The sequence below is a fragment of the Pygocentrus nattereri genome, chromosome 7 (genome assembly GCF_015220715.1).
Source record: "Pygocentrus nattereri isolate fPygNat1 chromosome 7, fPygNat1.pri, whole genome shotgun sequence".
Taxonomy (NCBI): Eukaryota; Metazoa; Chordata; class Actinopteri; order Characiformes; family Serrasalmidae; genus Pygocentrus; species Pygocentrus nattereri.
This window is the reverse complement of record NC_051217.1, coordinates 39,643,748-39,661,069: the sequence shown is the minus strand read 5'-3', so window position 1 is coordinate 39,661,069 and position 17,322 is coordinate 39,643,748. Positions and strand designations below refer to the sequence as shown.

At 39.6% G+C, this 17,322-nt stretch overlaps 1 protein-coding gene across 1 annotated transcript; it reads left to right on the top strand.

Annotated features, from left to right (window-relative positions):
• Positions 1-709: 709 nt before the first annotated feature.
• Positions 710-10,512, top strand: LOC108434012 (extracellular calcium-sensing receptor-like). The gene is made up of 8 exons (XM_017708928.1): positions 710-772; positions 4,148-4,197; positions 6,081-6,170; positions 6,290-6,427; positions 6,593-7,307; positions 8,094-8,318; positions 9,364-9,487; positions 9,599-10,512. The coding sequence occupies exons 1-8, from the start codon at positions 710-712 to the stop codon at positions 10,510-10,512; spliced, it is 2,319 nt and encodes a 772-aa protein (XP_017564417.1).
• Positions 10,513-17,322: the final 6,810 nt, after the last annotated feature.

The following is a 17,322-nucleotide window of genomic DNA, read 5'->3' as shown; positions in this document are numbered from 1 at the left end:
AAATCAGGGTTGAAAATCCAGAACAATTTTTTCCTGATCAACAGCTATTTTCTCCTTGCTCAAAAGCCAGAATGTAACATTTGACCAGTAATCAGACACTCGTTGCTGTAAAACAGAGAAGAAGCTTACTTTGGGATTCAGGCAGATATAGCATCATTAATACACAGGCGCGGTTCAGTTCCAAAGTAAACCACAAATCGCAGAAGGTGATCATAACCAAGTAGGGAAAAGCAGAGCAGAGTCTGAAACACAGGCAATGAGAAATCAAAAACTGAATATCCAAATAATCAGGCAACAGTACAAAAAATGGCAAATCCAAAAAGCAGTGTAAATGAGAAACAGGAGAAAAAACAAGGTAAAAAACACAGGAGATCAAACCAGAAATAACACTCAGCAGTTTCACTAGCAAAGCAATACCTCGCAATGGACCTGACTATAGTCGGGCTAAAATACTATCTAGGCAGGTCATGTGATAAAAACATACAGGTGAACATAATCAGTTTTCAGGAGATCTTGAGCAGTGATAGGCTGCTGATGATCTTGCTGGAGTCAGTTGATGAGGCAGAGGACTCTGTGAAGTGTAGCTCATAGGCTGACTAGCCAAATACATGATAGTACCCCCCTCCTGGCTGGCCTTGGAATGAGGGAGACCAGGATGACCACCCCATCCCCGACCAGACCTCGGAACAGAGGCTGAATCAGAGCTGCCATGGCGCTGGACCGCCGGTGTACTCTCACACGATCTCTGCATGCAAGCCAGAAAGGAATGTGGGTAACCCTCTACGCGGGTGAACCCTGAGACATGGATCATGCTTCTCAGAGTGCTGGCTGTGAAAATGTGCCATGAGACCCGGGTCCTGAATGTCCTTGGCTGGCACCAAACATTGCTCCTCAGTTCCATAGCCCTCCCAATCCACAAGATACTGCAAGAGACCACCTTGTCTTCTGGAGTCCAGCAACCTGTGGACAGCATAGACTGGGGCCCAATCTATCATCTCCTTCAGGGGTGTTGCAGCATCTAGTTTTTACTGCAATGGGCTTGGTGACTTTGGAAATGGTTCCAGCTCCAACCGGTCCTCTGTGCAGCAGTACTACTTTCAACACATTCTAAAGTTCCTCCATGGGAATGTTGAGTTCCTCCACGATCCTGGCTTGAATAAAATTCCCCTCTGCTCCGGAATTTAAGAGGGCTGAAACAACAACAGACTTGGGATGACAGTATATACTAATAGTTAGCATGAAAGACTTAGATACCAAGCCTTTTTTTGGAACACTCACCACATTAGCATGCAGAGTAGACTCCACATGCTTTCCAAGGGTTTGCGCGTTGCTCATTTGAGGTCAAAGAGCACAGTCCTTCATCTGATGGCACGCTTTCCCACAGTACAGTCAAGGATCATTTCTCAACCTCCTGAGAAATTTCTCAACCTCCTTTCCTCAGGAGTTAGTCATGACAAGTCACATTGCATGGGTTCGGGGGCATCCAGGAACTCCGTTGAACTTTTCATTCTATTGAAACTCCTTCTGAAGTTCCTGTGATGATTCCTCTTTCCCTGATATTGCAACAGATGATCAATTTTTATAGCTAGATTAACCAGTTGATCCAATGATAAGTCATCATCTTTACAGGCAAGTTCATTCAAGATATCTGGTCTGAGTCCTTGCTCGTAACCCCACCCCTCCCTTATTATTTGACTTTGAATCAATTTTGGTTACTATTAATTTTTAATTTGACAGATTCCTTGGAAACCTTTACCTCCAACATCCCCTGGGATCTATTCTTTTTAAACTTTCCCAGCCTGATGGTACCAGGCCAAAGCTATCATTTTGCCACTTTATTAATTTACCTCAAGAACCATTTTTTGCCGGTTCTTATCAGCTAACTCCACTCTTCAAGGGTCAGCTTGCCTTAATCTTTTACTACGTAAGCAAATTTGCTGGCCTCTCCAAGCTCCAGGTGCATCCCTGTGTCCAAAACTGCCTTACACAATCAAGGCATGTTCCTGGTAGAGAGAATTCATCTATGTCATTTAGACAAACAACCCAAGGCCTGTCCTTGGTGAGAGGATTCATCAACTTCATTTATATGACTATAACTTATTAGAGTGATCGTATAGTAATAATTTTTGAGGAAAGTCTTATTAAAACGACACGTTCCCTCCTCTCATGGTTCCCTAACCAAAAAAATGTTGTTTCTCATGAATAAAATATCATATCATAGGTATATGATACTGATATATAAGATTTAAGGATTACTTGTATGTGTCAAAATAACTAAGCATAGTACACACAAAGACTAAAAATTGCACTCTATGATTACTTATTAAGATCAATTCTCCCATATTTCTATAAGATTACATTATCCACAATCATCAGAAAAAACTAGTAGGCAAATACAAGAGAAAACTCTCAGTAGCTAACAGGAAAGCAATACCTCACAAAGCTCTAACTAAACCCTGGGTTTTAAATACTAACTATCATATGGTCATATGAACAATGAAGACAGGTGAAAGATATCAGTGTTCTGGTGAAGCAGAATAATTATAGGTTGTGGAAAGAGCGTCATCATTCACATGATCCCCAAGGGAGTTATAGGATTGCACTAATCCAGATGGATGTGTGACATTAACTGCCAATAAAGAGTCAGACGACCAAACGCATGACTAGGAACCAAAACTGGAGCAGACCCAGAGCCATCACGGTGCTGACTGGCAGGATCTCCATCAAGAAGTTTCACGGTTATTTGACTGTTTGTCTCACAGATCACAGAATGGTAAATATCTCTTCACCTATGTGTAGTGTTTGCACACTATGTCTGCATGTTTGCACTTTGAACTTTTTGTTCAATGTTGCAACATGTTTTTCCTGGAGGAACATACACTCATTTCACTCTACTACATACTTCAACATAGATGCATTGACAATAATAGTCTCTTTACTTGACATGAAGTGGGAACCACACTCCTAGGACGACAATTGTTTGGGACTTTTTTTGATTATTATAGCCTCTTAGTTTTGCTATGCTGCACATGGACCCAACCATTTATACTTAGAAGAAAATTGCACTCGTCAGACCAGGACGATTGTTCCATTGCTCCAAGATCCAGTTCTGGTGCTGGTGTGTTCAATATAGATGCTTTTAAATGATGGGCAAGTGTCAGCATGAGCACTCTGACAGGTCTGTGGCTATGCAGGCCCATATGCAGCAGTGTGTGATGCATTGTGTGGTTATCAGACTGACTGAGTTTGTGTTTTCTGAGCCACAGCAGTTGTCAGTTCATTCCAGATGGGAAAGCTTTTAATGCCTATGGGTATCACTGAGCCTCGGGAGCACCACACCTCGTTAATGGTTTATGTTTTGTCCCTCCTCATACCACTGGTAGGTACTCACCAGTGGTGACTATGAGCATCTCACAAGCCTTGCCATGTTGGATATTGTCTGACCCAGGTGTCTGACCATCATGATTAACGCCTTGTTAGAATTGCTCAGGTCTTACCACCTGCCCATTTCGCCTACTTCCAACACTTTGACTATGGGAATTATGGGTCCACATGGTGTCCAGTATATCCCAGACGTTTATGTGCACTGTTATGAGATGAGCATTATTTGCTTCATCCATGCATGGTCATAAAGTTTTGGTCATAAAACTTGCTGTTATGGGATGGCGGGGAGGTGGACCCAAGTACAGAAATGAAAACCAGTGAGAAAAAGGATTAAATAAAGTTATTGGAGCAATGGACTCTTTGTTTGGGACGTCGCGTTTAAGGTTACCCGAAGCCAGGCTCGAACTGCTGCTGTACTGATTGGTTGTCTGTGGAGCTAAAACTGCACCACAGGGACACACAGGTGACAAAAGGTAAAGCAAAAAAGGGGAAATGAAGAGGCGGGAAAGGTTGAACAAAAGAAACGCTGAAGTCAGCATGCTCAAAGAAAAACTGAACTAGAAAGGTGAAATAAAAAAGAGAAAACTAAATAACCTCCACTGTAAGAATAAAGGGAATGTAGACTTTATTTGAGCTGTTTGCTCTTGGTAGATCAAACACCTTTTCTATGTCTTGGAGCCATATGTAGCTCAAGAACCTTTTTTGGCTTTAAGTAGCGTTGGGACAGTTTATTCTTTATAGCCCTCTTTTCTTCTCTCTTTAGTTTTGGGACAATTTATCTTCTTCTCCTCCTCCTCCCCCTCCTCCTCCAAAGTAAGTGTGACAAAGTAGTAGAGTCTGCAGGTGTGTTGATTTGGATCTAATCAGCCCCAAGGCTTCTGGGAATTGGAGTTCCCTGAAGTTTTGGCCCCTTGCCTCCCACGCCCTCTCCTGGCAGCTGGCAGAGCAAGCAGCAGACAGGGCTGGAATCTTACACTCAGAAAATATGTTTTTACTGTTTTATGTTTATTTGTAATTATTCTAAATATCACATGTTGATTTTACAGGCAAAAAGACTCTTATTGACAAGAGAAATGTCTGTTTATAATAAGCTTATGTGCCTAAAACATTTGTCATTTTATGTTCCTGTTAGCAATGCTGGCTTAAAATGGCTTAAATATGGCTTAAATAGACAGCACATTCATTGTAATTTATCTATTATTACAGAATATATTAAATGATAAAAAACTCATTTTACTGTTTGCATCTAAGCTTTTTTGAGCTGTTTCAAGGATTTGTTTTCATTTCTGTTTTGTGTTACACACTCTAGATTTTAGAGCTCTATCCCAGTTTAAGTCAGCTCTCATGAAAACTTCACAGAAGCTTTCAAGATATTTATTGTTCTGGCCTCAGGCTTTGATCTGATAATTTATTTATTTATTTTTTTTTTCTCAGAATTCTCACTTCATGGAAAAGGTGCCCACCAAGGGTCTTTGAGACCAAAACACAATTTGGAAAATCAAAACTTTGGTTTAGCACTATGTAAAATGTGCTGATTCATTATTTGTTTTATAAATAAATCCTAGAGCAGCTTTGCTAATACATTATTCTCACATCATCTAAAAACCTATCATAACACTCTTATCCCAAGCATAAACCTGTCAATAATACTAAGCCTAGCAATGGTGGAGATCAAATGACTTTCAAAATATTTAATAATAAAGAAAAAAATTAAAAATCTACAGATTTTTCATTGTGAGCTCTCCAATTAAACTGAGCCCATAACCTGTAGATGAGAATCAGCCTCGATCCAACTTGGGAGAACATTCATATGTGCTTGCTGGCTCAAGAGAAGCCCATTTGAGAAAAGGTGTAAATAGTTGGGATTAATACCTGCATAAGGGTTTGAAAAATACTTAGATTGCATTGAACTTAAACTCTACTAATTGTATATTAAATTATATTTCAATTACCAAAGCCTTAAACTTTACCTCCACACAAAATCTATACATATCTCTCACTTTTGTTTGTTTGGTCACAAGACGAGGTTAGTGTAGACGGACACGACGCAATCACACTGGTCTTGCTGAACCCAGAATGCGGCCTTATCTTGCTTTTTTCACTACATCAAAATTTTAAACACCAGAGACAAACAAACACAAAAGTGATGTCATTTACTGTCATTACTATTCAGGTCATAATCACGCCTCCTGAGTCTGAGCTCACACTCACAGGGGATTTTCAAATCAGAGCTATTTAGCAAGAGTCATTCGGGGCTTCAGAGGGCTGAGAGCTACCGAGCAGACCATGCAGGTCCATTTCATGTCAATGATGTTTGTATCAATGTGGTGTATAACTGGTTTCAGTCCGGCAGATGGTGAAACTGACCTGGTCAGCTGCAGGCGGTGGGATGATGCGAAAATACCTGCTCTTTCCATAAATGGAGATTTTCTAATAGGAGGAATTTTTTCATTTCATCCCCACACAATTTCGGAAAACAAGACGTACACCAGACGGCCACTCCAGCTACAGTGTTCTGGGAGGTCTGTCTGTGAGCTTGACGTGTACAGCTGCAAAGGACAAGAGAGAAATTATAATAATAACATGTTAAGAATTGTGCAAAAATGCGCTCCTTTTCAGTCAATGTGGCCTGGATGTGGAAATAGAAAAAAAACATGTATGTTTGTGTAATTGGTATGTTTTATTTTTCTCAACAGTATGAGCTTCAGGGAGCTGCGCAATGCTCGTACCACGGAGTTCGCCATTCACGAGATCAACAACAGAACGGATCTCCTGCCGGGAATCACGTTAGGATACCAGATACACGACTCGTGCTCTGAAGTTCCGATGTCAATTAAAGTTGCATTTCAGTTTGCAAACGGCGTGGATCCATTTTTCAATAACACTGACTCCTGTTCAAAATCAGCAGCAGCAGCTGTTCCTGCTCTCGTGGGAGAGTCTGCTTCTACACCATCAATGAGTATGACGAGAATGCTGGGTCTCTTTGGAATTCCACAGGTGATTGTAAGCTGCACTACATGGTGCAGAAATGTGTGAATGTTCAGTAAAATATCAAGAATTATATAAAATTGTGTCATACTTCATGAATTATGTTCAAGCAAGCATTTAAAATACCGTTTCTGTCTATTTTCTATACCGAATAACAGGTGAGTCACTTCGCAACCTGCGCATGTCTGAGCGATAAGCGTCAGTATCCTGCTTTCTTCAGGACCATACCAAGTGACCATCACCAAGCAGCCGCACTAGCAAAACTAGTCAAACACTTTGGCTGGACATGGATTGGGGCAGTGCGCAGCGATACGGACTACGGAAATTATGGAATGGCGGCGTTTCTAAAGGCTGCGCAGGAGGAGGGAATCTGTGTGGAGTACTCCGAGTCCTACTACAGAACAGATCCGCGCAGTAAACTGGAGAGAGTGGCGAACGTCATCCGGAGATCAACAGCCCGGGTACTAGTAGCGTTTCTTCACTCAGGCGACATGCTGTTCCTGTGGCAGGAACTGGTTAGACTGCCGCTGCCTCCGCTTCAGTTGATCGGCAGCGAAGGGTGGATCATACAATCAGACATTAAGCGTTGTATCGGCTGCGGTGGGGCGATAGGATTTAGCATCCCCCGCGCAGTGATTCCAGGTTTCCGTGAGTATCTTCTGGATCTCTCTCCAGCACAAGCACTGAAATCTCCTCTGCTAACGGAGTTTTGGGAGAGCTCGTTCAGCTGTAGCCTGAAAGGCTCCTCAGGGGGCGCGCGGAAATGTAACGGCAGCGAGGATATCCGCGCGCTGCAGAACCCGTATACAGACACGTCGGAGCTGCGCGAGTCTAACCTGGTGTATAAAGCTACGTATGCCATAGCGCATGCCATCCACGGTGTTATCTGTAATGACACGCAGTGCGACAAGAGCGCTAAATTCACACCATGGCAGGTAAAAAAAAAAAAAAAGTATTAACTATCGTTTACTAACTTGTCTTATAATTTAAATGAGCGTGAATTTATTGTAAACTATTGATTTACACACTGATACATTTACATTATATGCAGGCAATTTTGGCATCTCTACCATTACGATTTCAGTGTTTTAGCAAAGTTAGAAATATTAAAGCAGATTTCATTAAATGTAGAATTCTCAGAGTTAGTCTTCATTTGACATATTCTCACAAGTCAAAAACAGTAAAAAAGATCGCCCCTTTTTACATGATATTTTAAGTTTACTTTTGAAGACAGACAAAAAAATTGAGACAAGATTGATTATAAGAAATAATTATATTTTTTTGCAACGGTTTTAACACAGGATAGATTAGATACGTATGAGTAATTTTTTTATCATATGAACTGATAAAGAAACTTGATATTTATTCAGCCTAGCTGATTCGGATAAAAATATTTCTATTTTCCATTTTTCCAATCTTTGAAAGAAGCAATATGTCAACAAGAAATTGTTCCAGACTCTTTGGAAGTAGAACAACGACTTTTATTTTATTTATTTATTCATTTTTGGTGGGGGGGCTTTATTTTATTTTGGAGCTCAATTATGAGATTTACAATATTGCGAGACTCCTCAGTGGTCTTGGCCTATGGCCCAAACAAAATTCAGAATACATCATTTCAGTATTCAGCAAAAACAAATGATTGTTTTTTTTTTGTAATGCACTGAAAAATACATGAGACTCAGATCTGTTCACAATTTTTCAAATTATGTATTCGACTGCAGATACTTGATCAGCTCAAGAGAGTGAACTTCACTACAAGGAATGGCTATCAGGTCTCCTTTGATGCCAATGGCGATCCTGTGGCTGCTTATGAGCTCATAAACTGGCAGGTTAATAAAGATGGTTATTTGAATTTTGTGACTGTGGGCCAGTACGACTCATCCAGACCAAGAGGCCAAGAGTTGAGTCTGAACGGTGTTATCATCTGGGTGGGAGGACAAACACAGGTACTTCCTTTATTTTATGAAAAACTACATAAACCTGTTACAGAATTTGAAATAAGTAAGGAAATCAATATATGAAGTATTGCCTAATATTTTAAATATGAAGAAAAATTGACAATATTTTAAGCTGAGGCAACTTACATTGTAATTAACATTTAAATCAACTTAAACTTGCTTAAGCCATTCCTCAAACATTTTGTGGCAAAGACTTATTTAAATTATTTTCGTACCACTGCTGCAACCAATTTCAGCACTACACAAACACTGGCATGAAGGAATTTCAGGCTGCTCCTTACCTAACATACAGTAGATTACATAATAGTGTGTATCACAGACGATTTCATTACTTTCTTGTGTTTGAGTCTGTTTTATAGATGCTACAGTCAGTTGTTTACCTTTATAGTAATTATACAGGCTGAACTGATGAACTGCAACATAAAACACCATCAAGGTTCTTGTAATAAATAACCTGTAATAGAAACATTAAAAATTCATTAAAAATTCAGCTTGAAAATAACATGGTACAATTTCAAGTTAACATTATTTAAAGACAATAACTGGAAATCTGTTTCAATTATTCAACAGAAAAGATCAACCAAACAACCAACAAATGTACAATGCTTATTATTATTATTATTATTATTATTATTATTATTATTATTATTATTATTATTATTATTATTATTATATTGTTATTAGACATCATGAATAAAAATCATTAAAATTAATTTGTTTTAATTAATGTATTATGGGAAATTTCATTCAATTAAAAGTCCCAATACATCAGTCTTATATTGAATGTTTCAATATCACACACTCACAAACATAGAAACAAATAACTACAAACTGAACATGCAAGCAAAATACATGCATTTTACTTAAAATCTTTCATAGATTATAATGTTCGTCCTTCAATCTATTTATAAAATACACATTTGAGTGTGACAGAATTGACAAGGAAAAAGATTTAGATTTGCAAATCATTGAAAATTACAGATATTAAAAAACAACATACAATTGCATTTAACATTTGTCTAATGTACTTCAGGTGCCAAAATCTGTGTGCAGTGAGAGCTGTCCTCCAGGAACCAGGAAGGCTGTGCAGAAAGGAAAGCCAGTCTGCTGCTATGACTGTATACCATGCGCAGAAGGAGAGATCAGTAATAAGACAGGTTGGGTATCAAATGCAGTGCTGGGAACAGCCCTAATTTAGTTTTATTTCTATACTTCCCTCGCTGTTCTTTCTCAAACAGAGTTCTATGTATGTCTTTCTAATATTTAAGACTCTTTGAACTGTATGCCCTGCCCTCCTGAGTTCTGGCCCAACACTCAGCAAGACATCTGCCTCCCGAAGCCTGTGGAGTTCCTGTCCTGGGACGACACTCTGAGCATCATCCTGACAGTGTTCTCTATTGCTGGGGCCATCGTTGCTGTATCTGTGGCTGCTGTTTTCTACAAAAACAGAGCTTCTCCAATCGTCCGAGCCAATAACTCAGAGCTGAGCTTCCTGCTGCTCTTCTCATTGACTCTGTGTTTCCTCTGCTCACTTACTTTCATTGGTCAGCCCTCTGAGTGGTCCTGCATGCTGCGTCACACAGCGTTTGGGATCACCTTCGTCCTCTGCATCTCCTGTGTTCTGGGGAAAACAATAGTGGTGTTAATGGCCTTCAGATCTACACTTCCAGGCAGTAATACCATGAAATGGTTTGGGCCTCCACAGCAGAGACTCAGTGTTCTCACCTTCACTCTCATTCAGGTCCTAATTTGTACTCTTTGGTTGGCAATATCTCCTCCTCTTCCCTTCAAAAATCTAAAGCAATACAAAGAAAGGATAATCCTGGAATGTGCATTAGGTTCAGCTATAGGCTTCTGGGCTGTGCTGGGTTATATAGGATTTCTGGCTCTTTTGTGTTTTATTTTAGCTTTTCTAGCTCGGAAGCTGCCTGATAACTTTAATGAAGCCAAGTTCATCACATTCAGCATGCTCATATTCTGTGCAGTGTGGGTTACCTTTGTCCCAGCTTATGTCAGCTCTCCTGGAAAGTTCACTGTAGCTGTAGAGATATTTGCTATTCTGGCCTCAAGCTTTGGTCTGTTTTTTTCTATTTTTGCTCCCAAATGTTTCATAATCATGTTCAGGCCAGAGCAGAATACAAAGAAACACCTTATGGGTAAAGCACCCTCCAAGTCTCTTTGAGACTTTTGCACAAATTTAAATGCCACACTATGATTTATCACCTTATATGAAACATGATCATCTACACCAATCAGGCATGACATTACGACCACCTCCTTGTTTCTGCACTCATAGTCCATATGTTCCTCTTCATTCTATTTTAGACCCCTATTACCCTGTCCCCTTCAGTGGTCAGGACAAAGTGCCTTCAGTAATAAACAATATTGTATGTTCTGAATTGAAGAATTGCATATAGACTGTGCAGATGCACATATTTGTCCTGAAGAAAAGATGACACCTATTTCTTTTTTCCATTGTCTAAATACAGGGTCTTAAACCACTTTTTTTATAGAAGGAAATTCTAACAATAGAGTATAATACATATATGAATGATAGTAAATACAAAACAGAATGCAAGTAGTACACAGAGCTGGGAGTACGTGGAGTTGTACAAAGGAGGGGGTAAGATACTATGATATACTATGACATTCATTTCGTCATTCGTTTATATTATTTATCTAGAACAGTATTATAAAGTAAAACACAGTAGACATAAGAGCCCTTTTGTATTTGTGAACAGTACAAATTTGAAAACATTTCTGACATAGCTAGCTACATCTTTGAAAATAACAACCAATCAAAATGAAATTATTTCTTAATCAAACATTTCACAATAGTGGCCTGGCAGTATTATATAAGTCTGATTCACTCTTATACATCAGAAAATACAGTGAGTCAGAATAAAAAAAAATGAACAAAGTTATCAAACTACTCCATGAGAATGCAGGATTAACTGCTATCCACTAGCAGCACTTGCAAAAACCCCACAGGCAATTGACAGACCAAAACTATCATAATAAGAGTCCTGTTAAATGAGACTTTGTTTAATTCAATATAACTGTTTATTTTAAATGTAAATGCTAAACTACTAAAAACAACAACAGCAGTGTTGAGACCAAGATTAGACTAAGACAATATTTTTCAGAATTTAAAAATAAAAAGTTGAGAAAAACTGAAACCACTAAAACGGTTCATTATTCATCTTAAAAGATATATCTTGATGAATGTTATGATTTTGTTCATAACATTTAGTAAAACTAAATATTAAAGAATATATAGTCTGAAAATGTGTGAAATCTTATAACATTGTGCTATTTTGCATTATAACTTGATGGTAGATTATTTCATGTCTGTTCTTCTCTAAAACATTTTTGCAATCACTATCTAAGGTTAACTAAATATAAACCAAAAGCATACATCCATTTTTCATTACTAAACAAAAACATTCTGAACTGCCCAGTTATCATGGAAAGATCAATCAGACTTGATTTGAAATAAAAAATAAATAAATACAATTCACATTAAAGTATGTGAGCCTGTGTAAATTGTCTAGAGGCCAAGTGTCAGGTGGCCTTTGCCAAAAGGGCCTGGTAGAAAAAATGCAGGGAAAAATATTTTGTATTTTTCATCTAAGTACTACAAATATGCACTCATTTAAGTACATCTTAGTCAGTGCTTATTAGCAAGTCTTCTATCAACACAATCCACTACTACTGCTACCACCAATGTATTATTATTATTATCGTTGTTGTTATAGAAGTAGAATAACTACATAAAGGTTTTGACATTTAAAATAAAGATTTCAGTGCTCTGTTGAATTGAATACACTTACACGTATCTCTAGTATTGCACAGGACTCTTAATATGATGGCACTCGTTTCTGTTCAGATCAAAGTAGCAGAATGGCCTAATTCACTAATGCACTAATGTAGAGACAAATTTAGCTGACTTGCTAACTAATCTGGGCTAAGTAGGTATGATCTTTTAGCACAATATCTGTTTTACAGTGCTGATTTATATTTATAAGCAAATGTTATCCTTAATTAAACCTAAAGCTGCTGCTTATTTTGGTTATCAGTGCATGCTATCTAGCTAGTTATTATAGAAAATATGAGCTAATGGGCAGTAAAACTTTGTGCACCAGACAAGAATCAGAAAGATGTGTAAATAACGTACTAGCATACTGTGATCAGTCTGAGCTCTCATACTTTCTCCTTCAGTAGCAATGACACATTTTGAAATTGTTTTGTTTACGTGTGTTATTTTCAACAATATAACTAGCTAACTCATGTTTTCACATTTGGAGTGTTCACAAATAACGATTTATATACTTTTACTTTTTCAAAATGTCTTTATTAACATTATACTGCTGTACATTATTTCTACAGACATTTTTATTTGTAATGTATTTCACTTTATAATGCTGTTTTAGACCATTATTAACTCCCAGTTCATTAGTAACAAGTTGCCATATGCTTTCCTTTACAATACTGTTCAAGATCACTAACTCCAAATACATCAATGATGAGTTACCATGTGTCACTTTATAATGCTGCTCCTGATCATCATTAACTCCAAGTTCTTTAATAATGAGTAATAACCTTGAGGTGTCATCCCAGTAGGCCATGCCTGGTAGACCTCCACCAGGACGTGGCCAGAGGGCATCCTGATAAGATACCTGAACCACCTCAACTGGCTACTCAAACAAACAAAAACAAGACAACAAGAACAATGGCTCTGACTGTGCATGGTCATGTCCCTGTCTCTCCACCCCAAACCACTCAGCCTCCCCAATCACCAGTGTCCACCAGCAACCTTAGCAGAAACTGAAAGGAAAAATTAGCAGAAGAGAAAGAAGAAACACTGGACAAACAAACATTTATTCACTATTAGGGCCACATGCAAGGCATTAGAGGATAAATACTTCTACTTTGGACTTAGGTAAACAGCCTACACAATCTACTATCAGATGCTCAAATGGTTGGCTAATAGCAGGAATAGGGAAAGGGGAAGCAGGTTTCACTGTTTGATCAGGCTTACCAGTTAACTGGCAAGTGTGGCAAGTCTTAATGTATAAAGATATATCCTTTTATAGTTTTGGCCTGGAAAAATTGCTGCAGTATTCCATTGTAGCTATTTCTAACCCCAAAATGTCCCGACACCTCATATGCAGTCTGCAAAACAAGGCTACATAACTGTTTTTCATTACTATTTGAAAATAGAGTCTCCCACAAAATGAATGCCATATGGTAACCATTTTCTCAAAAACAGGCTGCCCAAAAAGTAACCTGAAGGCAGATCTTTAATAAGTGGTAGGCAGTATATTATTAAATTCACCTAAAAATGGATCAGCACGTTGTTCTCTAACCAACACCTCAGGTGAAATGGAAAGGCATGAGAATTTTAAACGTATTACCCTCTGGGTTTCCTACTAGGAATGAAGGATCCTTGGCTGGGGAAATTTTAACCCATTTTACCTCTTCATCAGCCAAGACAAATATCTCAGGAGAAACATCCTCCTCCAAATAACCCGTTTGAGTGACCAGTGTGGAAGATACAACCAAAGATGGATGAACATCTCGCCACATACGTTCTCCTGTAAAATTATTATCCAGAATCAGATGCACTCCTTCTACTGGCAAAAAAGACTGCACACCCAACTGCACCTCTCTGCACCAGCCTTTAAACAACTCTATGTAAAGGAACAGACAAAACATTCAGTCCAATTCCCCTAATCAAAACATCACTGCCCATATAGGAATCAGAAGAAAAAGGTAACACCGATTCTAATATAAAAGACTACGATGCCCCAGTGTCTTGAAAAATTCTAACAGGGACCTCCTGAGTAGAGTCCACCAAACAGATATGTCCATCTGTCACATATGGCAAATACTCAGGATTTCTCCAATCACAGAAGGAGCAGCAGCTATCAAGCTAACAGGTTTCACAGGGCCAGGAGCACTCCTAGAAGCCTTGGAATGAGTGCCCTCCATCTTCAGCCTCAAGACGGGACATTCGTTTTTCCAGTGACCACTGGCATGACAGTAATGGCATACATGAAACGACAACTGATCCCCTACAGTGTCAGTATACAAACAAGTGCTAGGAGAAGGACGCCAAGCAGAGGCCCTTTTAACAGCCTTTCCATGGAACCTGCAGCCAAACGAGGCCTTATTAATCAAAGCAAATTCATTTGCCTAAACAGCAGCATCACATGCAATCTTGACTTTATGCTCGATTATATAGATAGCAAGTCAATCAGAAACAGAATTTTGAAATTGTTACAGCACAATGAAATCTTTCAGGTCATCTAAAGTCTTAACACATGATGCTGAACACCAACGATTAAAATGTAATGAAATATCCTAAATTCTGCATGTGTTTACTTCTCGCCTTTCCTCCACAACCTAATTTTTTTGCCTGTACACCTCTGGAACCAATTCATAAGCCTGTAAAACAGCAGTCTTAACCACTTGATAATCTGATGTGTCCTCTGGGGTGAGTGAAGAATAAACTTCCTGAGTCTTACCAGTAAACACACACTGTAACAGCATGGTACATTCTACATCATGTCACGCCCTTGCATCGGCAAGACGCTCAAACAGTGAAAAAAACCTGTCAACATTTCTTTCATCAAACCTAGACAGTAACTAGAGATACTTAACTACATCAAAACCAAGTATCTCAACAGTACCAGTCAAAAATCCAGTATCTGAAAGCCTGCTAGCCTTAACCAAATCCAAACGGTAATGCTCAACTTCAAGTCACTTCTGCTCCAGCTGATGCCTAGACAACTCAATCTGTTTCTCCACCTCTAACTGGGCTTGAATAATATTTTTCTTAGCTGCACTTTCCAAGGGTGGCACAGTGGGTAGCACTGTCGCCTCACAGCAAGCAGGGCCTGGGTTCGAGCAGGGTCCTTTCTGTGTGGAGTTTGAATGTTCTCCCTGTGTCTGTGTGGGTTTCCTCCCACAGTCCAAAGACATGTAGTTAGGCCAATTTCTCCTAGGTGTGAGTGTGTGGGTGGTTGTGTATGTTTGTCTGTCTGCCCTGCGATGGACTGTCGACCTGTCCAGGGTGTTTCCTGCCTTTCGTACAATGACCACTGGGGTAGGCTCCAGCACCCCCTGGTGCTGATAACCCAACATCATAATGACTAGCAATTTCAAGCAGCTGATCCTTTGAAAAATGATCCAATAAGTCCTCAGAGGATGACTAAACAAACTGACTAATAGAAGCTATAGCCAACGTGTGGCAGACCTAGCAAACAAACAATTCCAACAGGAGAGGACGCAGTTGCAGTTGCCCCCAACTATTAAACCAAAACTATCTAAGCTCAGCCTAGTCTTCACACCCCTTCCAAGAGCAGCATCACTTTAAGCACCCAAATACCAGCAGGGCAGAGGTCTTCTGGCCAGAGCCACAAAAAACAATCACTATGGCAGTGCCCTCAGCCCAGAAATGGTACAAAAACAAAACAGTCCAAAAAGAAACCCAAAAAATAACTCCCCCAAAACAAAACAGAGTGCCCAAACACAGACATTCCATTAAACCTAGCAAACAGAACTGCAACACAAACCAACACAGCCCTGCAGAGTACTCACCAAACCACAGCAAAGCTAAGCCCAAAGGATCTACAGTGCCATGCAAAGGACCAAACTTGGCTCACCCCAACAAAAGCCTGCACCAGATCAAACTAAACAAGCAAGGTCAGCTAATACAAAATTCTAAAGGAAAACACTGCATGCCCCCAACTCCCTAAAAAAGAAAGGAAAAAAAATGAATAGTTTCAACCCCCATATCTGTCATGACTGGCTCAACATCATGACAAACAAAAGGGAAGCACACAGTGAAAAAATGAAAAGAAAAAAAAATATGTGGTGCAAAAATCTCAAGGACTAAAATATTAAACCACAATAACTTGAAAATAAACTGAAGCATAATGCCCAAAAGAACAAAAGAAAACTGGCACCAAAAAACAACCTGCTCAGGACACAAACAACAAGAACAAAAGCCACACACCACACAGGTGTAAGTAATATACCCAATGAGGCCTTCAGTCCCACCCACTGCAACTCCACCTGTAATGACACAGGCCTGTAATGACACAGGCCCGTCACACGATACCCAAAGCTCATGACCATAGGTAAAGGCTGGGATGTAGACTGACTGGTAAACAGAAAGCTTTACCTCATGGCTCAGCTCCTTCGTTACCACTCACAATGATCACACTGAAGAGGCCTCACTTGGTGCTGATCATACAGATGCAACTCTCACTCTGGGAGTACAGAGACTGAAAGGCACAGAGTAGTAGCCTGGTCCTGGATATCTTGCGAAACACAATCATAAGCCTTCTCCAAGTCCAAAAAACACATGTAATCTTGGAAGTGGATTTTTTGCCTGATAAAAGTACTACATGGCCAAAGTATGTGGTCATTCCTTCTAATTAGTGGGTTTCAATTTTTAAGCTATGAAGCAAAGAAAAACTAAACAAAGTTCATACAATAGCAAACAAAAAAATATAGAAGGCTCTGAAAACAAAGGCATTACTTCACAATGAGCTAAGTTAAAGCCTGGGCTTAGGCTGTCAAGTCTAACTGCACTTCTAGTTCAGAGGGACCTATGAGGATGTTGCACTCTCCCAGTTCCAGCTCTCTTCCAGGATCGCTGTACATCTGCGTGAGGCATTGGTCAATTTCTTCCTGTAAGGAGGCAAGTTTTCCGCTGCACTTCTGCTCCAGGGAAAGTGACCTGGACTACGATCTGGAAAGCTGATACTCACAGCAATAAGCTCCTCAACCAGGCAGTGTATGATATGCTTCCAAGTCCATCTAACCTACACACATGAGGCACAGCAGAAACACCAGCATGTTTATTGTATTCCAAGAGAGGTACCCTAGAGCACATCCTCAGCAGCTGCACTACGGCACTTGGAGAAGGATGACACCAGTTTGGGGCAGTCGTGGGCTGGAGGTTAGGGATCTGGCCTGT